This window comes from Harmonia axyridis, chromosome 3, assembly GCF_914767665.1.
Source record: "Harmonia axyridis chromosome 3, icHarAxyr1.1, whole genome shotgun sequence".
Lineage (NCBI taxonomy): Eukaryota > Metazoa > Arthropoda > Insecta > Coleoptera > Coccinellidae > Harmonia > Harmonia axyridis.
The window spans coordinates 34,712,278-34,733,772 of NC_059503.1; the positions used below are offsets into that span (position 1 = coordinate 34,712,278).

General features: G+C 33.6%; 1 protein-coding gene across 1 annotated transcript; it reads right to left on the reverse strand.

Annotated features, from left to right (window-relative positions):
• Positions 1 to 3,398: 3,398 nt before the first annotated feature.
• On the reverse strand, positions 3,399 to 10,981 carry LOC123676440. Its single transcript, XM_045612320.1, has 5 exons — positions 10,850 to 10,981; positions 7,261 to 7,350; positions 7,072 to 7,207; positions 5,896 to 6,029; positions 3,399 to 4,147 (listed from the first exon to the last, which is right to left on the reverse strand). Exons 1-5 carry the CDS (start codon positions 10,902 to 10,904, stop codon positions 3,846 to 3,848), a joined length of 717 nt encoding a protein of 238 aa, XP_045468276.1. The 5' UTR covers positions 10,905 to 10,981; the 3' UTR covers positions 3,399 to 3,845.
• Positions 10,982 to 21,495: the final 10,514 nt, after the last annotated feature.

Genomic DNA, 21,495 nt, shown 5'->3' on the forward strand with positions numbered 1-21,495 from the left:
TTGTATATACCTATGCTTGCATAATTGTATGTACTACCATTATTCTCATTCCAATCATTATTTTCAATTAATTCTTCATTATAATTTATTGATTTCATCTAGTTGATCTGATTATTCAAGTTCGAAATAATTATGGGTTGATAGGAATTTACAGTAAGGTGATAACAGCCACAATAACATTGAAATATCTACACTTCACAAAAACATAGGCTCTTAGTCAAAGCCACCCCTTCTCCTCCTCCCTATGTTTCAATATGTCGATATTGATGGGTAATTACAATACTTACCGTAGAACCGATGGTACTTAATAGTTAGAGGGTCGAAACCTTAATTTTTGCCATTTTGAGAGAATTCCTCTTATTTTGATCGGATGTATCTTGGTTAATATTAGATTTAGAAAAAAGTTTATAGATACAAAGTTATAGGGAATTTAATTATCTTAGTACAACTTTAAAAATGAATGTTTCGTCGAAAACTAATTAGGTTAGAAGTTATGAGCAATAAACCGAAAATAAAATAGAAAATGTTAAGGTTCTTCGGCCCTCCTCAAGTTAGCACAAGGTCCTCGTGTTGGATAACTTGACAGAGTCATCCCTCAATACAACCTGTAAAAGTTTCATTAAGTTCGGAATTTTTTCCAGCAGACCCACCTTTTTTGTATTTGTCTACTGGACTAAAATAACGAGTACAATTCTGTCGTCGCGGACGTAGGAGCCATTTTTTATAATGACCTCTGAATGAAGAGACCGTATAAGGCGGAAATCTAGTTCTCCCAAAGAAATAAGCAAATCAGAAACCAAATATGAAAATTATCTTTCGTAAAGTTCTTTTTGGTGTTTTGGTACTGTGATAAGAAATCAATAAGACCAATGATTTCATGTTTAAAATGAATCGTATTGAGGTCCCTTGTACTCCAGGATACTCGGACAATGGATGTAACATGGCTCCATCATTTCACTCCGGAGTCCAATCGACCGTCAGCTCAGTGGACTGCACACGATGTATTGAATCCAAAGCGAGGAAAAACACAAGAGTCAGCTGGCAAGGTTATGGCATGAGTATTTTGGGATGCGCAAGGTATAATATTCATTGATTACCTCCAAAAGTCCAAGACCATCAACAGCAATTATTATATAGCGTTATTGGATCGTTTAAAGGATGAAATCGTTAAAAAACGGCCCCATTTGGGAAAAAAAGTGCTGTTTCATCAATTAAGACAATGCGCCATGTCACAAATCAATGAAAACAATGGCAAAATTGCATGAATTGGCTTCGAATTGCTTCTGCATCCACCATATTCGCCAGATCTGGCCTCCAGCGACTTTTTCCTGTTCTCAGACGACTTCAAAAGAATGCTCGTTGGAAAGAGATTTAGCGGAAATGAAGAAGTAATCGCCGAAACTGAGCTCTATTTTGAAGCTAAAGACAAATCGTACTACAAAAATGGTATCGAAAAGTTGGAAGATCGCTGTATCGCCATCGAAGGCAACTATGTTGAATAATAAAATCGAATTTTGCCGAAAAATGTGTTTTACTATGGGACTTTTCAATTGGCCTGTTAGAGAAGAGTGTTGGGGGATTATAAAGTGGCTGTCTACAGTGTCTCATCTTAGTCGTGGCCGAAGTTATGGCTCTCAAGGAGGTGGTTTCGCCTGATTGAAGGATCTTTGTGGTAGTTTTATTAGCCAAGAGATATATTGGGTGGTAATACTCCAAAAGTGAACGACATATTGTTTTGTATATGTGTGCTGCTGTTTTCTGTTAATTCCTGAGTTTTTATAAGTTCATTTCCTGAAGAGACTACTCCTGCTAATACATTTTCTCTTCACGACATTCGCGTGTTTTTTCAAGGTAATTTGTGATCAATTTCTACACCAAGGTATTCTCTCTTATACTTTACATCCTACCGAATATTTTTCTGCCAATGTCGAATTTTTGTTCCTATAAAAGTGTCCGAAAAACTTATTAGTCCGAAATGTAGCCTGATGAAGCCACAGTATGGCGAAACAATTGTTGCTAACAATTAAATATTTCAGTCGAAATTATTTTGTCTTATTTATTTATGATGAATTTCCGCTAAGTAAGGACCGAATCCATTTTATATTTATGTTTAGGATTTACTTCCAAGAATAGCACGTAGAATGTTTCTTCACGGGCGGGACGCACAGTACTAAATTAACATAAAGATGAAAAAAAAGATTTTTTTGTCAATATTGCAACATGCCTCATCCGGGGGGGGGGGGGGGTGTGCGCACGCCCCTGCAATTTATTTTAGGAATTAATGTAAGGAATAAAATTGCATTTGATTGGTTTTTTATTTCTATGCAGTGTGTATTCTTTCAAAACATATATTTTTCAATCGATTGGAATACCTTAATTATTTCAAAAAGTCCACTTCTACGTCTTCTACTTGAACAGCAAATCATATTTTCGAGTCTTCATTTTCGGGACAAATTATAATTATTTTTGAATACCAAAGAACCGGAAATTCCATTAGCTAATTATATCACTTGATTGAGGAGTTTTAAAAATGGTTCTCACCATGATATCCAGTGGTCGTATTTTTTTCATATTCGAACATTAAAGGTTAACAGATTTTTGAAGTTTCAAAACTGCTGCAATGTAGTGGTTTCCATGGTAACTTTCATTCCACAGATGTGAATAGTTCGGAAAAATCGCTAGTCAGCAGTTCTCAAAAGCGAAATCGCGGTCATATAGAGGTACAGGATGTTTCACGTAAGCGGGAATTTTATTGTGTCTTATTCTTTGAGCAATTTTGAAAAGTGATCCAACACAATGATAGTATTTTTCACGGGCTATCCAAATATGTTATTGAAAAAACTATCGAACCGAGGCATAGAAAGTTATTAAGGAAAAACCACTTTTCCAACAACATTTTTTTTTCGCAAATTGACTGGTTTTCAAAATGAGGTCTAGAGACAATTTCTCACCAACGGTTTCTTCATTTGAACTTCCGATTTTCTAGAAATCAGAAATTTTTCTTACAAACTATACTTCATAATATTTTCCAAATATTTGCTGAATGTTCAATGGATTCTGAATCTGAATATGTGAACACCTATAGTGGTAGTTCTATATTTATTTCAAGCTATTCGATTCAAAATCAAGCCGAGTAAATTCCATATTCGGAAAATATTTTGTCTATGGTTCTACAAATACTTGATTGTCAAATTTTGAAGTTTTCAATCCCGATTATAATGAAAGCTAGAATATGTAGCATGAATTTTCATTCGAAGTTCTCAATATGTTTAATCTTAAAAACAGATTTTTGAAAAACGGTTTTTCCTCAATAACTTTTCCATGTATTGGTTGGATAGTTTTTTATTAGATTTTAATTTGGAGAGTCAAAAAATAGCTAGATCACAAAAGTCATTACATATAAAATAACTCCAGTTTTATTGCAAAATGTAGTATGAAATATTTTAAAAATTTCCATAAAAACTGAACTACTTCTTCTTTGTTGCTTTTTCTGCGGCTTTCGTGACTTTGCCAGCTCCGGCATCTTTGAAGCAAACGCTCTTGATGACACCTACAGCAACTGTTTGCCTCATGTCCAATAATATATTTGGATAGCCCGTGAAAAATACTTTCATATTGATGGGTCACTTTTAATTTTGCTTGAGGAATAAGCCACAAAATGCAGTGACCCGCTTACCTGAAACACCTATATGGACTTTTAAAAAAATGTGAATTACCAAAGATAATGATATTTACGATGAAATTATTACAATATTATTAAAATCATTACACTATTATTATTACAATATCAATAATATCCAACATTTTATTAGCCATAAAAACTATCAAACACTATTCAAATTCCATCAAGGCAAAAATAATTCATCTTCAGGTATTTTCCCGAAAACTTGGTTACCAACCGTCTTGTGTACTTCCCCATAAACTTCATCGAAGGCTCCTCCCAGTTCTTTGTAAATTTGAAGTGCATTCTCATTCATTGTATTCATAATGGTTTTGGATAACTCTTCATTACCCGGAATTAAATTGTCGAAAGAGTAATGTAAAGATGTTGGTTTATTCTTGATTTTCCAACTGACGATTCTGATGTGATTTTTTCCGTTTTTTTGGAACCTCTCCATTTGGATATGGTGTTCAGATAGAATATTATCTGAAAACCCGTAAATTAACCAAATTTATAAACTACATGACTACAACACTGCATTCTTTATTAACCATGTTCAAACATGTCACAACATTTGACCTTTATTTGAAGTGAATCTCGTAACAAAACGTTTTTGGTTATTGAAGTAATTTTCAAATGTTTAAGAACGTCCTATTATTATTAAATTTTTAATATACATAGGCGTACTTACAACTTTTCTTCTGCAATTTTTTTACTGAAATTCGAGGCTTTATTTAAAAAAACTGATTCAATATTTAATATGTTTATGATTCAAAGTATTATGCATCGCTGGACACTACTTTCTACCATCTTTCGGGCAGAGCACAAATCTTCCCCACCCTCGTTGATAAAACTGGTCATCATTTGAAGCGATCTACGAATCGATCTAATTGTTCACTTCTTCATTAGACCGGAAGTGCTGGTCAGTCAGGACGTGTGCAATCGATCGAAGCAAGTTATAGTCCGGAAGTGCAACGTCTGGAGCATATGGCAGGTGGGGTAAGACATCCCATTTCAACGTTTCCAAGTATGTCTTGACCACATTCACAACATGGGGTCGAGTATTTTTATGCTGTAAAATCACTTTATAATATCTCAAACGCATTAATTGCGTTCGATAACTATCGCCTGTTATTGTTTCAGTCGGTTTTAACAACTCATAATACACTACGCCTTGTTGGTCCCACCAAATACTGAATATACGTGAATATTTGGTTTGGCCGTCGACGTGAAAGCATGGCCGGGATATCCTCATGATTTTCTGCTCTTGGAATTATCGTAATGAACCCATTTTTCGTCCCCAGTGACAATGCGATGCACAAATCCCTTACGTTTTTGCCTTGCAAGAAGGTGTTCATAAGCAAACAAACGCCATTCAACATATCCCGGCTTCAACTCTAACGGCACCCAATTTACTTATTTCTGAATCATTCTCATGACTTTCAGGCGTTTTTAAATGGCTTGTAGCGTCATTCCCAATGATCCTGACAATTCTTGTTGCGTTTAACACAAGTCTTCATCGAGTTATGCCCCCAATTCTGCATCCTTTTCCACCGCCATACTGGTTCTTTCACTAATAGCTGTCTCACCATTGAGAGCATTCGATGAGCCTCAGCCGCAAATTTCTTCATATTGAAGCAGAAAGTTAATACTAACCGCAAATGACGAGAATTTGGCTCGTATGCTGACATGTTTAATCGAGGATAACTTCCTGATGCAGACACAAATCGACTAATATTTCGAAGGCGTTATGTAAACAAATACTTGCTCATTGTATGCCATATACGATCTTTTCATTTCGACTAGCACTACTACAGTGACTTAATGAAACACAGTGGCGACAATACGTTCAAATTGAGCCTGAAAATGGAGAATGGGACGGGCCTTAGCCATAGAACTCAAGAATATTGTTAAGTGAACTGTCACTTCGTCAAAATTAAAATTTTTTGGTCTGATTTGATGTGATTTGTATATAGAATAAGTTTATTCAACTGAAAAATACCAACTAAAGTGACTTAATAAAATGGGCCTTAATTTTGAATACATCCCAAAAACGTAGAATGTGAAGAAAAAGTCGCCATATTTAGGCTCAGAAACCTACAGCCAATTAAAAACGAGACCACTCGTGCCGCCACTATGGTCATTAAGTCACTGTAACTACACTTACCGCTACAGCCATCTATTGCAAAACACCTTATAGTATTTCTTGGATAATAAGAAGATTTATATCTTACCCGAAACTATCTTGAATTTTCCAGCACTGTCTATAGAGAAAGAAATTAGTGTTCCTTTGAATGAGTAATCACCTATCATTTCAGAATGTGGTGTGAATGATTCGATATATAACTCCAATTTGTCCCAGTCCATCCTGAAAAATCAATATCTAATACACTCAACACCCAAAAACAATGTCTCCAACTTGACTTTTAGTCATAACTGAATAATGTAAATTTGGATGTGGTTACCATGTACAAGTTCTATGTCTGATACTTTTCAAATAAAATTGTATATTTTAGTTTCTCAAAAAACCGGTTTATGAAAGCTATCTAGAAGAGATTTTACTTCCGAGTCTAACAAGGTTAGAGGAAGAGGTGAAGTTTGTAGTCACTTTTTTTAGTTTTAGTATAGTGTATACTTGTGTTACGCATAAAAAGATCCCTCGAACTCGGAGATGTTATCATTATGTTAGCGACTTTGATAGGAAAAATTTGAAAAATGCAGACATTGTGACGAAATTATGGAGAGATCTGTTTGGTGAACTAGCGCTCAAAAAAGAGGGAATCACTGACTTGAAGTCTTGAACTTTTGAGCTGTGCTTCATTCGTTCGTGGAGATCACATAATAGTTCACTGATATACAGGGTGTTTCATATTATACCGGATAAACCTATATAGTCATGTAGATGACACCGGGAGAATCATTTTTGCCTCATGACATATACCTCGTTTTCGAAGCATAAGCGAGATACAGTCTGTGCAACGTTATTTCTGAAAGGACATCCAAAATGGCTTCCATAAAAAACAAAAATGGCTATCGCTTCTCTGAAACAATGGAAAATTGAAAAAATATGGCGGCACCATTAAAATCTCTATATATTGGATAATTAATAGCTACAAACCGAATTTCGTAAAGTTGTCTCCAGAAACAAATGAGTTATACAGAAAGGAAATCTCGATTTTTTGTTTTTCCAGATAACTCGGGGACAATTGGAGATATTTTGGATCTGTTGTCACCAACACCCTAATCCCTACCTAAATAACTCAATATTTTTGTAATTTAAGCCACCCAGTATTTCTAACGGTTTTCGATATCCCTGTAGTGTCCCTCTATAAAGTTCTAACCCTGTATAACTCCACCTAACTTATTATTCGATATCTTACACAAGCTAAATGGTTCAATCATAAACTTACCTAACTTTACGGAATTTGGTATTAGTTCCTCCATGAATCTTAACATTCTTAAAGAATTGTGAAAAGCCCTCGTTTTCACTGCTGAACTCTGTGATGGTTAAAGGGTCAATCTCTTTGATACCCAGTGGTTTGAAACCTTGAAAAAACTTTTATCATTGCTCAAATTCTACATCTGATCTACTTATATACCCTTTGCAAATCTCCCGAGGGCATCTTCAAGAGCATCTTTGAGGCATTCGTTGAAATTATCTGATTTGTGACATAATTTCGTACCTTCAGCTGGAAAGTGTTAAAACAAAGTGATGATCTTACAAGAGATATAAACATTTTGTGAATGTATTATAAACACTGACAGCCAGCTCTTATGAAACGCTTGTGGCTCTATGTTTATAGGGCATTTTTTATCCAAAGAATCCCCCTTTTTCGTTTTCTCGTGCCGTTAATATTTTAACAAACATTTTTGACTGAGAATTGTTTTATATAGTTGGGTAAAATACAGAATATACCGGGAAGAATGCGACAAACGGATACACAAATGAAGGTCATCATGGAGGACTCGTATCATAATCGCCTGAGTGTTTCGTTTGCTATATACAGGGTGATGTTAATATTATAAGTGAAATTTCACAGTTCAATAACTTTTTGACTAATCGACCTAATAATTTCGAATTTTGAAGTGCAGTCACTCTAGTGTCACCTTCCTTCAATATTTCTGAAATCGCGAACAAATCAGATACGGACTTTTTCTACAGGGTGGACAAACATATATATTGGTGTAGATGACACTGGGAGAATAATTTTTACCTTATGACATGTACCTCGTTTTCAAAGAATAAGCGAGATACTGGGTGTGCAAAATCATTTCTGAGCAATATTCTATTAAGTGTGGTCAGTTATGTATAACCTTAGAAGTTACGATTTTTGGTCATATCAGAGTATTTTTGAGTGCTCCATTCAGGAAAGGTGAAAAACCCTGAAAAATAAATCAAAATGGCGGAAAACCTGCAATGTTCGAGTTTTTTTTCTCGGTTGTCAAATTGAAATTATTTTCTGAATAAACTCATTTTTCTGAGAATTTCTGTAAAACATTTTTTTCAAAAATCGAATACAAATTTTTTTTTTTATGTCTACGGCGAAAAAGAAATTTCTCCCGAAATTGATGAAATTTATAACAATTATACTTCTTTTTATACCTAACACAAATATGAAAACAGAATCGGAAAATATCAAACGGTTCCTTCAAAACGGCCATCCAAAATTCTTCTTCGGTCATCTAACATTATTGAAAAAAACTACTGGTTGGGCTATGGGGGCTAAAATTTTGAAATTGCACTTTCGAAAAATTCCGGATGGTAGTATAAAAGTATCACAAAAAAGGATATTGAAGGAAATTTGCAACTGTTGGGTACTTCAATAATTTTCCAGATATAAATGGTATTTTATTATTGGAGAAATTTTGAAAAATGTTGCATATTTCACAAACGTAAGAATTAACTGCATCTTAGATGAAAAATCGAAAAATTATTTAATTACTGTGAAAGATAATTCACATAGAATAATTCGTTTTCAAAAATATTCCCATTTTTCTGAATACACAGAATAGCTCTTTTCTTCACACTTTCCATCGCTGAACCAATCATTTACGGGATTCGACGAATTTCCTCGCCAAACGATTTAATACGATTCAATATAATTGAATGAGTTCTTCTTTTGAATTTACCGGAGGTCACTTGTCATAGATAATATTTTTCATATTACCCTACAAATAATAATCTAGAGGTGTGAGATCCGGAGAACGGAGAGGCCGTTCGACAGGTCACATACGACCAATCCAGCGCCGGGGTAATTTTGAGTCTAGATTCAAATTTTTTTCAAATTTATTCTGATTCCAATTACATGGTGCCTATGTACAACTCAATTATAACATTACACTGGATATCAACATCGACGATCGGAGACTCATCTAAGCGCAATGCGCTTGTATTATGTACCGCTCCCCGACGAAATTAAGCACCAAACCTATCTGAACAGAAAGCAAAAAAAAACACAAAAAACAAAGTAACTGGTGTAGATATTCTCGTACATTTCTCACTGTGTGTGCAGGGCAACCTGACTCAATGGAATATCTTCCATAAGATAGGGCAGAGTCTCTCGCAAGAATTGATAATAGTCATTTCCAGTTTTAGGGAGAATACAAGGTCCAATAATAAATCTATCCTTCATTTCCGCCCAAACATTGACTGAAAACATCTTCTGGCTTTTCATTGGTGCCGTAGCATGTTAATCTCTCTTGGTCATAAAATATTGTTTTTTCTGTTAAAGAATCCATATCTATGGAATATAGCTTCATCGGTAAATAAAATGAGACGTAGATCTTTATTCGCACGTGGTCTTCTTAGGATTAATTGGCAGAATTTTTCCTTTTATTAAAATCACCTTTTAACGTTTGACTTCGTTGAAAATGATATGGATGGTATAGTTGTGTCTTTTTAGAACTCTCCATACAGATGATTTTCTTTTGTGAATACCCGGTTGATTCGATATAATTTAAGTGGATATCAGTAGAAATGCGAATATACTATAAAATTCTGTGAATTACCGTTGCTTTTTACAAAAATTAATATTGTTGGATCAGTTCAAGGTCGAGAATTCGACTCCCCCTCAGAGATTCATTGAAATTACAGCGAAATTTTTTTTGTGATTATTTTATACTATCATCTGGAATGTTTCGACAGTGCAATTTCAAAATTTTGGCTCTCATAGCCCAAACAGTTGTTTTTTTCAATTAGGACCGAAGGAGAAATTTGGATGGCCGTTATGAAGGAACCGTTTGATATTTTTCGATTCTGTCTTCATATCCGTGTTTAGGTATAAAAAAAAGTATAATCGTGAGAAATAATCATCAATTTTGGGAGAAATTTTTTTTTCGGTGTAGACATGTAAGAAAAAATTTTTGTTCATTTTTGAAAAAAATGTTTCACAGAAATTCTTGGAAAAATGAGTGACAACCCAAAAAAAAAATATCGAACGTTGCAGGTTTTCCACCATTTTGAATTTTTTTTCACGGTTCTTCACCTTTTCTGAATGGATCACTCAAAAATAATCTGATATGACCAAAAACTTCAAAGGTTATACCTTCCGATTCAGTTTTCATATTTGTGTTAGGTATAAAAAGAAGTAGGTATAATCTTGATAAATTTCATCAATTTCGGGTGAAATTTCTTTTTCGCCGTAGATATGAAAAAAAAAAATTTATTGGGTTTTTGAAAAAAAATTTTCACAGAAATTCTTAGAAAAATGAGTTTATTCAGAAAATAATTTCAATTTGACAACCGAGAAAAAAAACTCGAAGGTTGCAGGTTTTCCGCCATTTTGATTTATTTTTCAGAATATTGCTCAGAAATTATAATGCACACCCTGTATCTCGCTTATGCTTCCAAAACAAAGTATGTATATGTCATAAGGCAAAAATTATTCTCCCGTTGTCATCTGCACGACTAATTATGTTTGTCAAGTATAAAATGAAACACCCTGTATATATAATGAAGTCGAAACATTTTTTCTTTCCATGGAAGAGTAGTAATACAAAAATTATATCTTATTCCCTGCTCAAAGTTTAATAATTTCCGAAATTGTGGCGGAATGATAGAACTACCGTTCAAAAAGTGTACTGTATAATGTTAAATATGAAATCTCAGGTAGGTATACTGAAAGGGAGATATTGGAAGATAGAAAGAAGTTGATACACCTATCAATAAAATAATTCAAAACTACTCACGTAAATTTGCGCTTAGAGCAACTGAAATAAACACTAAAACAACGAAATATTTCATTTTGGAGATTGTTCAGCTTCAGCATCCGATAGAGATCTTCAATGGTTGTCCTCGCAAAAAGATTTTCACGTTAAATTTTATATTAAATTCAAACAATAGGAGGAGGGGGGTTAATGTCGGTCTCAATCGATAATGTTTTTTGGAATATCGTCGAGTCATTAATTGAAGCCTAGGTATCATGTAAATTGTTAAATAATTGATCATGATAAATGAGAAGTTGTGAATATGCTTAGATGTAATAGATATATTATTATTTCAAGTTAGCGCTCGTCCTTGAACAGATCGCTTTATCAATCAGATACAACACCTGCAAATTTCAAATTTTGAGCCAGGAGGGGTCTCAAATGATAGCTCCTTCAGTTTTATGTTCATAGAAATATCGGGTGAAAGTTATACAGGGTGAGCTTTGTACCTATATTTCAACAGAAGATTCCTGAGGTCAAAAGAAACTTTTTTCCAATTTGGCTTGGTTAAAAAGATTCAGTCCATAATAGTATATTCTAAAACAAGTTGCAGAATGGGCTCCTATTTCAACACGAATGCGAAATTCGAAAACGAGCGAGTTTTGGAACGCATGAGTGTTGGAATTGCCTTCTGCAACGAGTATTAGACGATATTTTCTCTATTTCAGTCAAGTTTTGTGAAATCTTGTCGAAATTCAATGAAAAATTCAGATTATACATCCTAGTGACATTTGTATTGTATCTTGGCAGTTGGTGTGACTGTTACGAATATTGACAGATTACGGAATTTCAATTTGAATCGTACGTTTCGAATTTTGAAATAATTTATAATGAGGCATTAAATTCGTGAGTTATACCTGACGAAATCGATTTAAGACCACCAGAATCAAGAGAAATTTCGAATAAAGTTGCAAATTATTTTACTATATCCAAATTATATTATATTCACAATTTGATGTGTATTGAATTTTGATAGGATTGGAAGTCTGTGTAGACAACCACAGAACGAAAAATATAACTGAAAACAATGCTGTAATGAGTTCATTACAGCACTGTTTTTAGAACTGTAATGGACTCATTACGATACGGAAATAGAGAAAAAAATGTACTTTTTATATCTATACCTCGCAAATGGTTTTATCGAAGGAAATGATGTTAGGAATCTAGTTTTTTATTGATGTGATGAATCTTCTCGGAAGACAAAATTCCATTATGACAATTACGTTCCATAAGAATATAAGATATCCGAAGAACCCATCAAGTCTTAAAAGTGAATTGAACACTGATTAAGTAATATTTGAACATTTTGGGAAGTGGAAGTATTCCTCAAATTACCTCGTATATTTTCGAGTAATTTGTTCTTGCAATAATTAAATAACTGTGAAATTTTAAAAATTAGGTGCTATGGCTGAATGCAACTCTGTTAAAAAGTACCTCCAAAATGAACATTTGCTACGTTATCACGTCTAAAAATTAGAAATTAAAGCACAGGATATTATTTTTGGAATGACAGATAACGGTTTTCTGTGTTTGTTAACTTGACAAGATGAATATCATTTATTTATTTGGTAATTCTTTAAAAAAGCGCCCCCTCGCATTTTTCACTTTTTTGTTATTTTTCATTGAGAATGAGCATTTTACTACTACTACTTCATTCACTTAATGGAATGGAAAAAGCTAATGCTGTTTTTTTTTTAAATTGTAGCTCATTTCCAAGGTTGAAAAGGTATATCTTATGCTTGAAAAAACTTGGGTGGCATAGCATGAAATATTAAATAGGCTGAAAATTTTCAACTGAGCCGAATCGAATAAAAAGAAAAAACACTGTTCCTTTTGACCTCAAGAATGTACTGCTAATGTACATCACTCTGTATATACCTAATATTTCCCTGATGAATGATCGGGTTGGGATTTTGAGTGTAATTATAGAATAACCACTTAAAGTTTCGTGTTGATAGCGTCATTAGAACAAAAAATTATTTAATAATCACCTAGGTCCAAACAGATCCGATAAATTTGAGATTCTGCAAATGAAATAAATCAAAAAAATAGGAAAAAAAAAACATGAAGTTGGCACTCTAGCGGAATGCGGTATTTTTTTACCAGTATCCTTGAGGTACAAATGAAATTATCTATCTTACAAATAGTTACTAACGAGTTACTTACGAATTCAAAAAAATTCTTGGTGGTGGGGGGTGCTAACTCCACGGACACTTTGATAACTGGTATTTGTTTCAGATTCGTATGTTGTGCGTGATTATCAGTCGAATGTTCATTGTTTATATTTTTTTCCTGTTCATTCGAATCTTGTTTCTATGAAATAACAAAAAACTAGTTGTCTTGAAAGAAAGTTTATATTTGTTTAGCTATTTGTTTGAATGCAAGTATTCAGAGTGGTGCGGGGAGGGGGGAAGGATATTCAATTGTTATGAAACGTTTCTCGGGAACGAATCGTGCTTACCCGAATTCGACGAAAAAGGCAATTGTACTATCAAAACATGAAGAAATTTCTCGAACAGTCGAGGTTTCATTCGAAAATGAGTAAAAAAGTTTGAGAAAACCGGATCAACACAGATACACCGAAAACCCGGGCGTCCAAGGTTATTGAGAACGGAAGATGAGGTAAAACGAGTAAATCGGTCAGTTCGTGATGATCCCGACCTCTCCATTTGAAAGAGTGTAAATGCTTGGAATGTGCATAGATCAACGCTTCACCGCATTTTGCACAAAGTTTCAAAGCTGCACCTCCATAAAATTCAGTGGCGGATTGTGCTATAGGGTATGTGCCTCACCAAATAAATTACCAAATTCTAGGAATTACATTCATATTTTATTAATCCATTTCAACCTCAATTTTACATCATTCGTTACGGAACTGGGTTTCTGTTCCATAATACTCTATCTCACGATGCTTATATATTCATCTCACTTCCTCTTCAAGAAGTAAACGGTCTGCGGCATGCCTAACGCGTTTTCTTGTCTAGCTCATTACCTACATCGGCGCGGCGAGAATGGACTTGTTTAGTGATGTTGATAATACTATATTTGACACGGTAGAATTAAAATATAGAGCAAAACTAATAAATCAGTGAAAAAATTTTGGAAATCCATCAATAAATGACTGAGAAATAGATTATTTAAATTTGCGTATTTTGTCGCGGAACGTCTTTGGTCTCCGACTCGTCTGTGACGTCACGCCACTTGCCTGTGATCGCTACACCATAAATTACGTTTAAATACTTAGCCGCGCCAAGGCTCTCGCGCCGTTTGTAGTTGTACAGTGTAGTTTTAACTCGAGTTTTCTTTTTATGTCACCATAATGGAAGAAGGCTTCGTGAAAGGACAAAGTTATTTTTACTCAATAACTTATTTCAAACCAACTTACACCTTAGTATTTTTATTATCAGAAATAGACAGCTAATACTGATAAGTACTTACATCAAAATGATCTTCACACACATATGAAGTAGTTTTAGGTCCAATTAAGTCACGCCTCATTAATTTGCACCACTTCTTCCTTTGATTCATGTCATTTGGTACATAAAAAAACAATTTATTGGGGTTTTTAATTGTCGTGCTTGCACACATAGGCACAATACAATATTTGTAGGATTTTTTTTATTTCAGCCATCATGTAACGAACAAAACACGACACGAACGGCACAAGTGATTGTACACCAATGAATTCGTAAGCACTCTGCGAATACCAGTCGCCTCGTGTAAGTGGCGTGACGTCACACACTAGACCATGAAATTATTCTTCCAAGCGCAACTTCAAAGTCCCATAACTTTTTCATTTCTAGAGATATTTCAATGATTCTTCCACATTTTTGTTTCATTTTACTTACATTTTCAGAATTGATCCTCAACAAAGAAATGAAAACTAGTCCGTTCGGGAATATTCCAACGCCTATGAAGGATTCTAAAAAAATCTTTGAGGCATGTTATGCTGCACGGCGAACTTCAATTATTCTGCTCTATTTGGGAAGCGGGAAATCGGGTTAGTTTTCGCTTTGTTGTGATTTGATGAATCTCGACTGTCTCGTGTAAGTTTGTCTTCGTGCTAGCATGAACTTTTTTCGATAAGATTTTTCATTTTGTTAATCGTCTTAATTTATATCTATATACCACCAGAAGGCGAAATGGATTTAGCTGGACCGAGTGAGTCGTCTCAAGTTTTGTAATTTTTGTATATATTTGTGATTTTGTAATTTTTCGAGTCATTCCTATACAAAATTGAAGAAGTAGAACCACCTGTTGCAGATCTATTATTATTATTATTTCACTAATAACAATAATAATAGATCTGAAAAAGGTCGCTGTATAGCTTTCAATAAATTATTTTGTTAGCCGTGCATTTGCAATGTTATTAACAGAAGATCAGTTCATCCTGATACATCTAAAACCATACAAAATGAATTAATCTATTCGGTTCTTTTGTTGTGAATAAAAAAATTGAAGAAATTTCAAAATCTTTTTTCCTGAAAAGTTGATACAACAACTGACAAGCTGCCATTCACAATTTAACTAACTTGTTGAGCAATTCATGTGATTTTATGATGTAAGTTCTAGGCGTTCTTCTAAAAATTTATTTCATTTTTCATCTGCCAAATTCGGAAAATTTGACTCACATTCAAAATGAGTGGTTCAAATCAATCATATGATGGGGCTAGTGTAATATCGGGGGAAGTAAACAGTTTGCAGGCAAAAATCAAATCTATATCACCACAAACGATGATTACTCATTGCTATAGCGATGATTACTTATTGCTATACACAAGTATTCAATTTGCTGAAAAGTAATGCTTGCAGTTCAAAACACAGGTTAAAGTTTTTTCTCAACCCCTTTAGGATTTAATATCATTACCTAATAAAAATTTTTATGATGATTATCATGCAACTGACAAAGGTAAAGTTCACTAGATAAACTTTGTTCGTAAACTCAAAATATATATGTATATTACAATAATAATAATTTTTTTTAATGTGCCTCACCATCTTATACTGTCACCAGCCGCCACTGATAAAATTCAATTTCAGGTGACAAATCGTCTCCTTCGAATTATCGTCCAATAAACTTACTGCCCAAAATATGTCAACTGTCGGAGAGAATTATTTGTGGCTAACTACTGGATTTTGCCCTTTCTCATAAGGTTCTACTTGATGAATGACAAGGCTTAATGACGGGTCGTTCAACCTTGACCAATGGACATTTCTTGTATTGATGATTAGATCAAAGTCTGGATCCACGGATTGGACACCGACGTGACTTACCTGGATTACTCCCATGCCTTTGATTACTCAGTAAGTTGAAGTATTTTGTATTCGTGGGAGCTTGCTGAACAATATTAGAGCTTCTATTACAGATTGTTCCTTCCGCGCAAAAATTGGTAAAACATATCCCCCAGAGGAATGGAAGATAACCAGTGGAGTCTCACAAGGATCTGTTCTGGAGTCTTCCTTCCTGATGCAAAAGTGTAATTTCCCACAGCTTAATCATGGCAGTCTACAACCAGCCGAGACTACTTGAGTAGTTGGTGTTATGATTGGCTTCTCAATATGAAAAAATATTGTATGGTTCCATTGGTATAAGAAACCCAAATATCTACTTCTTCTTGAATTAATTCTTGCATTGTTTATTGTATTGTCAGCAGCAAGTGAAAAATTCTCAAAAAACATATTATAATATTTAAAGATGGCTTATAAAGAGAACAATATTGCTGCAAATTTTATGAGGAATATTTATGCATTATATAATGCAAATGTTAATCGTGCAAATGCTCTTAAGGTTGTAGACTACTTTGCGCTGAAACTGCAATTCCGCTAGATGGAGCTACCCGAAAATTTTTGGTAGATTTGTACCTGACACACCCATTCAACTTGAAGAACCGCCTGTTTGGTATTTATTGCCCCTAATAAAATCTCAACTCTCGATGAAGCCCAGCAAAGAGTAAATTTGTGTTTCTGTAAACTTTAGAAATTCAGTTCAGTTTAGATACAGTGGCGTATCCTAGGGGGGATAAGTGGGATATATACCCCCAGGAGGAATATCCATTATATGTAACAACCTTATATATCACAATCTTATTATGAGTAAGCAAAATTCTTTGGAAAACTTCTTCAAAAGAAGGAAAATTTGATATTTTTTCCTTTATCCCCCCTCCAAGGCTTATGTCTGGGTACGCCACTGTTTAGGTATATAATACTAAATAAGAAAATCGCTGAAAATATTGTGAAGTTAGAAATGACAATGAACCACTGTCATGGACTTATTTTGAGTATGGATAATAGAAATAGCAATTTATTCGAATTGAGAAAAAATATATGATCATCTCTGGTTGTATGATTTCACAGAGAAAATTAGAAAAATTTGGATATTGAGATTTCTAGAATGTAAAATTCGAAAAGCTTTTGAGTTCTCATTTTATGCGCCTCTGGAGGCCACAACACTGTGTATAGGAATATAAGATATGCGATTTATTAGGTTATTGTTGTCGGTCTCTTTATCTAGATGAGAATTTTTGATATTCTCCTGAAATTCAGAATGATTATTCAAATGATTATTTGACATTTGACACGTATTATAAGTCGTGAAAAAAAATTAGTGAGGGCAATAAGAAAAGAGTAACAGGATAGGAATGAAAAGTTGTATTTTGTTCTGTCTATCGGGTGTCACTTTGGGTTTTTACAGATATATTCAGCTCATCTAAGTTCAATATTCAAGCTTTGTTTCATCGCAATCGGATGAAAAGGGTTATTGCCAAATAAAATTCACACAATAATTTGTTTTACTAGGCGACAAAGTAGTGATTGACTACCTTAGCTGAATTCCGAGCCACGCTACGCTCAGCCATGTACAGTATAACTTCAGTAGTCCGGGCAGATTTCGTTCCGGTACCTGCCCGGATTATGGAGGCGTCCGGATTACTGGAGTGATTTTAATTTATGAAATGAAGCAACTTATAAATTATCAAGAAAAGGTTTATTAATCAAGTCACAAAAAAAAATATTATTTTCTCATAAAATAAAACAAAACTGAACAAAACACTCAAGTACATGTAACACGTTATGTAAATATGTACATGTAGGTATTTATAATATTGTATACATACATATTATGTATGTATGCAAAATGAAATATCTTCTACTTTCTTGAAAAATACATATCAATTTTAGTTTGGACCTTTTTGGATGCATCTATATCAATTGCGTTGTCTTTAAGCCTTTTCAAAAGCTATAAATGTTCAAGGGGAAGGTTATTCTCCTTTGTCCACCTGATAGCTAGACTTTTCTGTGAGTGTAACTGTCTTATGTGATCGTTTGACTGCAACCATTGCGTCCGGCGGATTTTTTTTGGATTAAAAGATGTCATTCGCTGATGGAGAAACGGTATATGATGATGAAAAAGAAAAAAAGCACATCACTTTACATTGCATTACATATTTTTTTCATTTTTTGTTAACGAAAAAAATTATTTATAAAAAAATTTTGCAATTTCTTAAACTTTTATGACATGAAATTTTCAAGGAGGTATGTATACAAGAATGGCTTCACGAAGCGAAAAATGTTTACTATAAATTTTTTCAAGTTAATATTAATGGAGGAAGTACGAGAAAATTTTCTTAATCAAGAATTGCCTATTTTTAGGGTTAAATTAAATGACAAATATTGTAGATAGAGTTTCGGGAATAGGGAGTTTTTCAAAAGAAATTTTTTTTTTTTGAGAATTTTTTTTCAGATTTCTCAAATATTAATAATTTTCCATATTTCGGCAAAAATCCAGATACCTTTTTTTCATCTTAATTTCTTTATGACTTTTGAAATTTTCTTTATGATACTAAGCGCTCAAAATGTTCTTCTCCAGACATCATTACGAATAAAATCAGCTAGCATATATATTTTAGGAACAGTATCGTTTGTAATTCTAACAATGATTTCATAACAAGTTTTCTACATATCCCTATTCTTCAGTGCAATATTGTCGTAAACTAGTAATGTACACAATTTTAGCCAATCAGAGAAACCCTACCCTCGTAAATCATAAGAGTGTCATTCATCTCGAGCCATAAAATACAGTCCAGGATTCTAGTGGCGTTCATGTTGCAAAAAGGCGTAAACCTTTGGGAGGCGTTCCAAAAAGCATAATTCTATTTGAAAAACATCTACAATTAGAGCAAATCAAGCAATTTTAAAAAAATGCTTGCACCAATTCAAAACTCATAATATCACTGAACATTTGTGGATGAGTTACCTGAAATGAGAAATCTCTCTAAAGCTGAATAGTCATTTAAAGAAAGTGTTTAATTTCAAAGTTCAATTTTCGGAATACTATCGATTTTTTTCGATTTTTTTTTGAAAATCGAGACGAGACCTTCAAGTTCACTATCACGTCATTGTTCACTCAAAAAATGAAATGAATCCGACCTGTACTTTGGAATTGGAATGCACTGAAATTAGCACTGAAATAGCAGTGGTATGAACAAGGTATTGAACACCCTTAATGTGCCAAAAAAACCAAAAAGAGAAACGAATATTCACGTAATAGGATGCATCGAAACCAAGGGGCTAATTCATTCCGAATTCAGAAAGGGTTCTCTCAAGAAGACGAAAGTCAACGAGTTTATGAGTGTGCTTGAGGAGAGCACAATAGTTATTTATTTTACTAGGCAGCAAAGTAATAGTAATAGATTGACTGCGTAGCTGAAAATTCAGCCAAGGCAGTCAATCTACTTTGCTGCCGAGTTAAATAAATAATTTTTTCTTTGATGATTTATAATAATACATGAAGGATATTGTATTTGCAAATTATTAAAATTTTCAGAATTTTTTCATTTTTCCTGTAGTGATAAATTAAAACGGAATTTGATAATTCGCCATTAAAACCATGAAATTTTTCGAAAAAAGTACCACAAATAATAATGAAAATTAGAATTTCGTAGATATTATGAGTATAATATAAAAAATTGGCATTCCCATTCAAAAAAAACAAGGTGGTATCATGTTTCACCACTTTCAGACCATCTTGTAGAGTTAAATATAATTTCAGCTTATGCGCTGAGTGATTTCGATTAAGTCAAAATTTGAATCATTCTCCTAGCCCAAAATTTACCGGATTCACCCTCATAAACATTTTTCATTTATTTGTAGACTTAAATCTAATTATGTCTATTGGATAATTGTAATTCTCATTTTTATCTCTAAAACGGTAATTAATTTCAATAATCTGTTATGAGTATCATATCAACCATAAAATTACTGAAAAACCAAGGTATTTAATTTTTTATTTATTGCAATACAAAACAGTAAATCAATCAATGTTTGTTAACACAGAGTACAACTATCAATTAATATTATTTATCTACTCCTATTGAATTATATATTCATATTTATTGCTTTTGAGCAATCAATAGTAATTATTAACAAACAGAGTGAATTAATAACTCACTAGAATACATCTGAAAAGATTAATCTGTTTCTTCTATACTTCTCTGCTTCTATTCGATTGGCCGAAAGGAAACATTCCATTATTGTTATTGAGGGGAGGAATGTCGTTTTTAAATTAAATTATATTGTGAAAGTTCTTCTGAAAAATATTAATTCAGATAGTGAAGATGAAATATTATATACAACAAGATCTGAAGTGTTGATCCAAAATTTAATTTCACTATAGATTGGTGGTGTAGGATCAGAGAAACAGGAAAATGTAATGCTCATCTTTCCTTTTTTTGTAAACACCTTCATCAATGTTGCAAATGATGTTTTCCGTAAATTTTGTAGAGCCCTGAGGATGGAAATAAATTTTTCCGAAACGTCGGCGAACTAACAGAGTATCATTTTCCTGTTTCTCTGATCCTACACCACCAATCTATAGTGAAATTATATACAACTCCAGAAAACAAATAGCTAATGTTACCATACAGAAAATATGAAGTTATTTACAAAAATTTTCAAGATTGATGTATCAGTAGGAACATTAAGTAATCGTTTATAAAGAATGTGTTTTCAATAAATTTTAGCACTCCATGCTAAGAAGAACACTCAACATGAATAATGAAATCAATAAAAAGAATTTTTTTAAATTACGTGCGTTTCTTAAACGTCAATCGGAGAAACTAATAGGGTATTCGACTGGCAGCACCAGTTTTTGTAGAGCTAAATGACATAATTAGCTCGAATTGATTCGAACTGGTGCAGCTAGTCGAATACGCTATATCAAGGAAAAATTTAATAATAACTATTAAGGTTTGTTAATAAAGTTCTTTCTCTGTACTTGTATCTTAGTACTGTTAAAGTCGTAGATAAAGTATAGTATTCAACTTGCGGCAATGGTCATAACTCACTTGATGAATTACAGTACTCGTCTGCAGCTCGCGCTGCAAACTTCATCTGCGTGAGTTATGACCTACATTACCGCTCGTTGTATAATATACTATAATCCGACGTTTATATTTATGCCATATTGCTGATTGTCTTAGTCCCGCCTACTGGTAATTTTTTTTTTCTAGCACGATAGTATAGCTCATAGCGTCTCCTCTCTTTTCTATCTCGATGGCTTTTACCCTAATGATGTCGCGACCTACCAGGCCTTCAATTCTCAATAGTTATTTTGGCGATTCAGTTGGAAGCGT

Coding starts and splice junctions, on each gene's coding strand:
- LOC123676440 (XM_045612320.1), bottom strand. CDS start 10,904: ATGAAATATTTCGTTGTTTTAGTGTTTATTTCAGTTGCTCTAAGCGCA. Junction 7,208..7,260: donor CCTCGGGAGATTTGCAAAGG/GTATATAAGTAG, acceptor AGTTTTTTCAAG/GTTTCAAACCACTGGGTATC. Junction 4,148..5,895: donor AAAATTCAAGATAGTTTCGG/GTAAGATATAAA, acceptor ACGGGTTTTCAG/ATAATATTCTATCTGAACAC.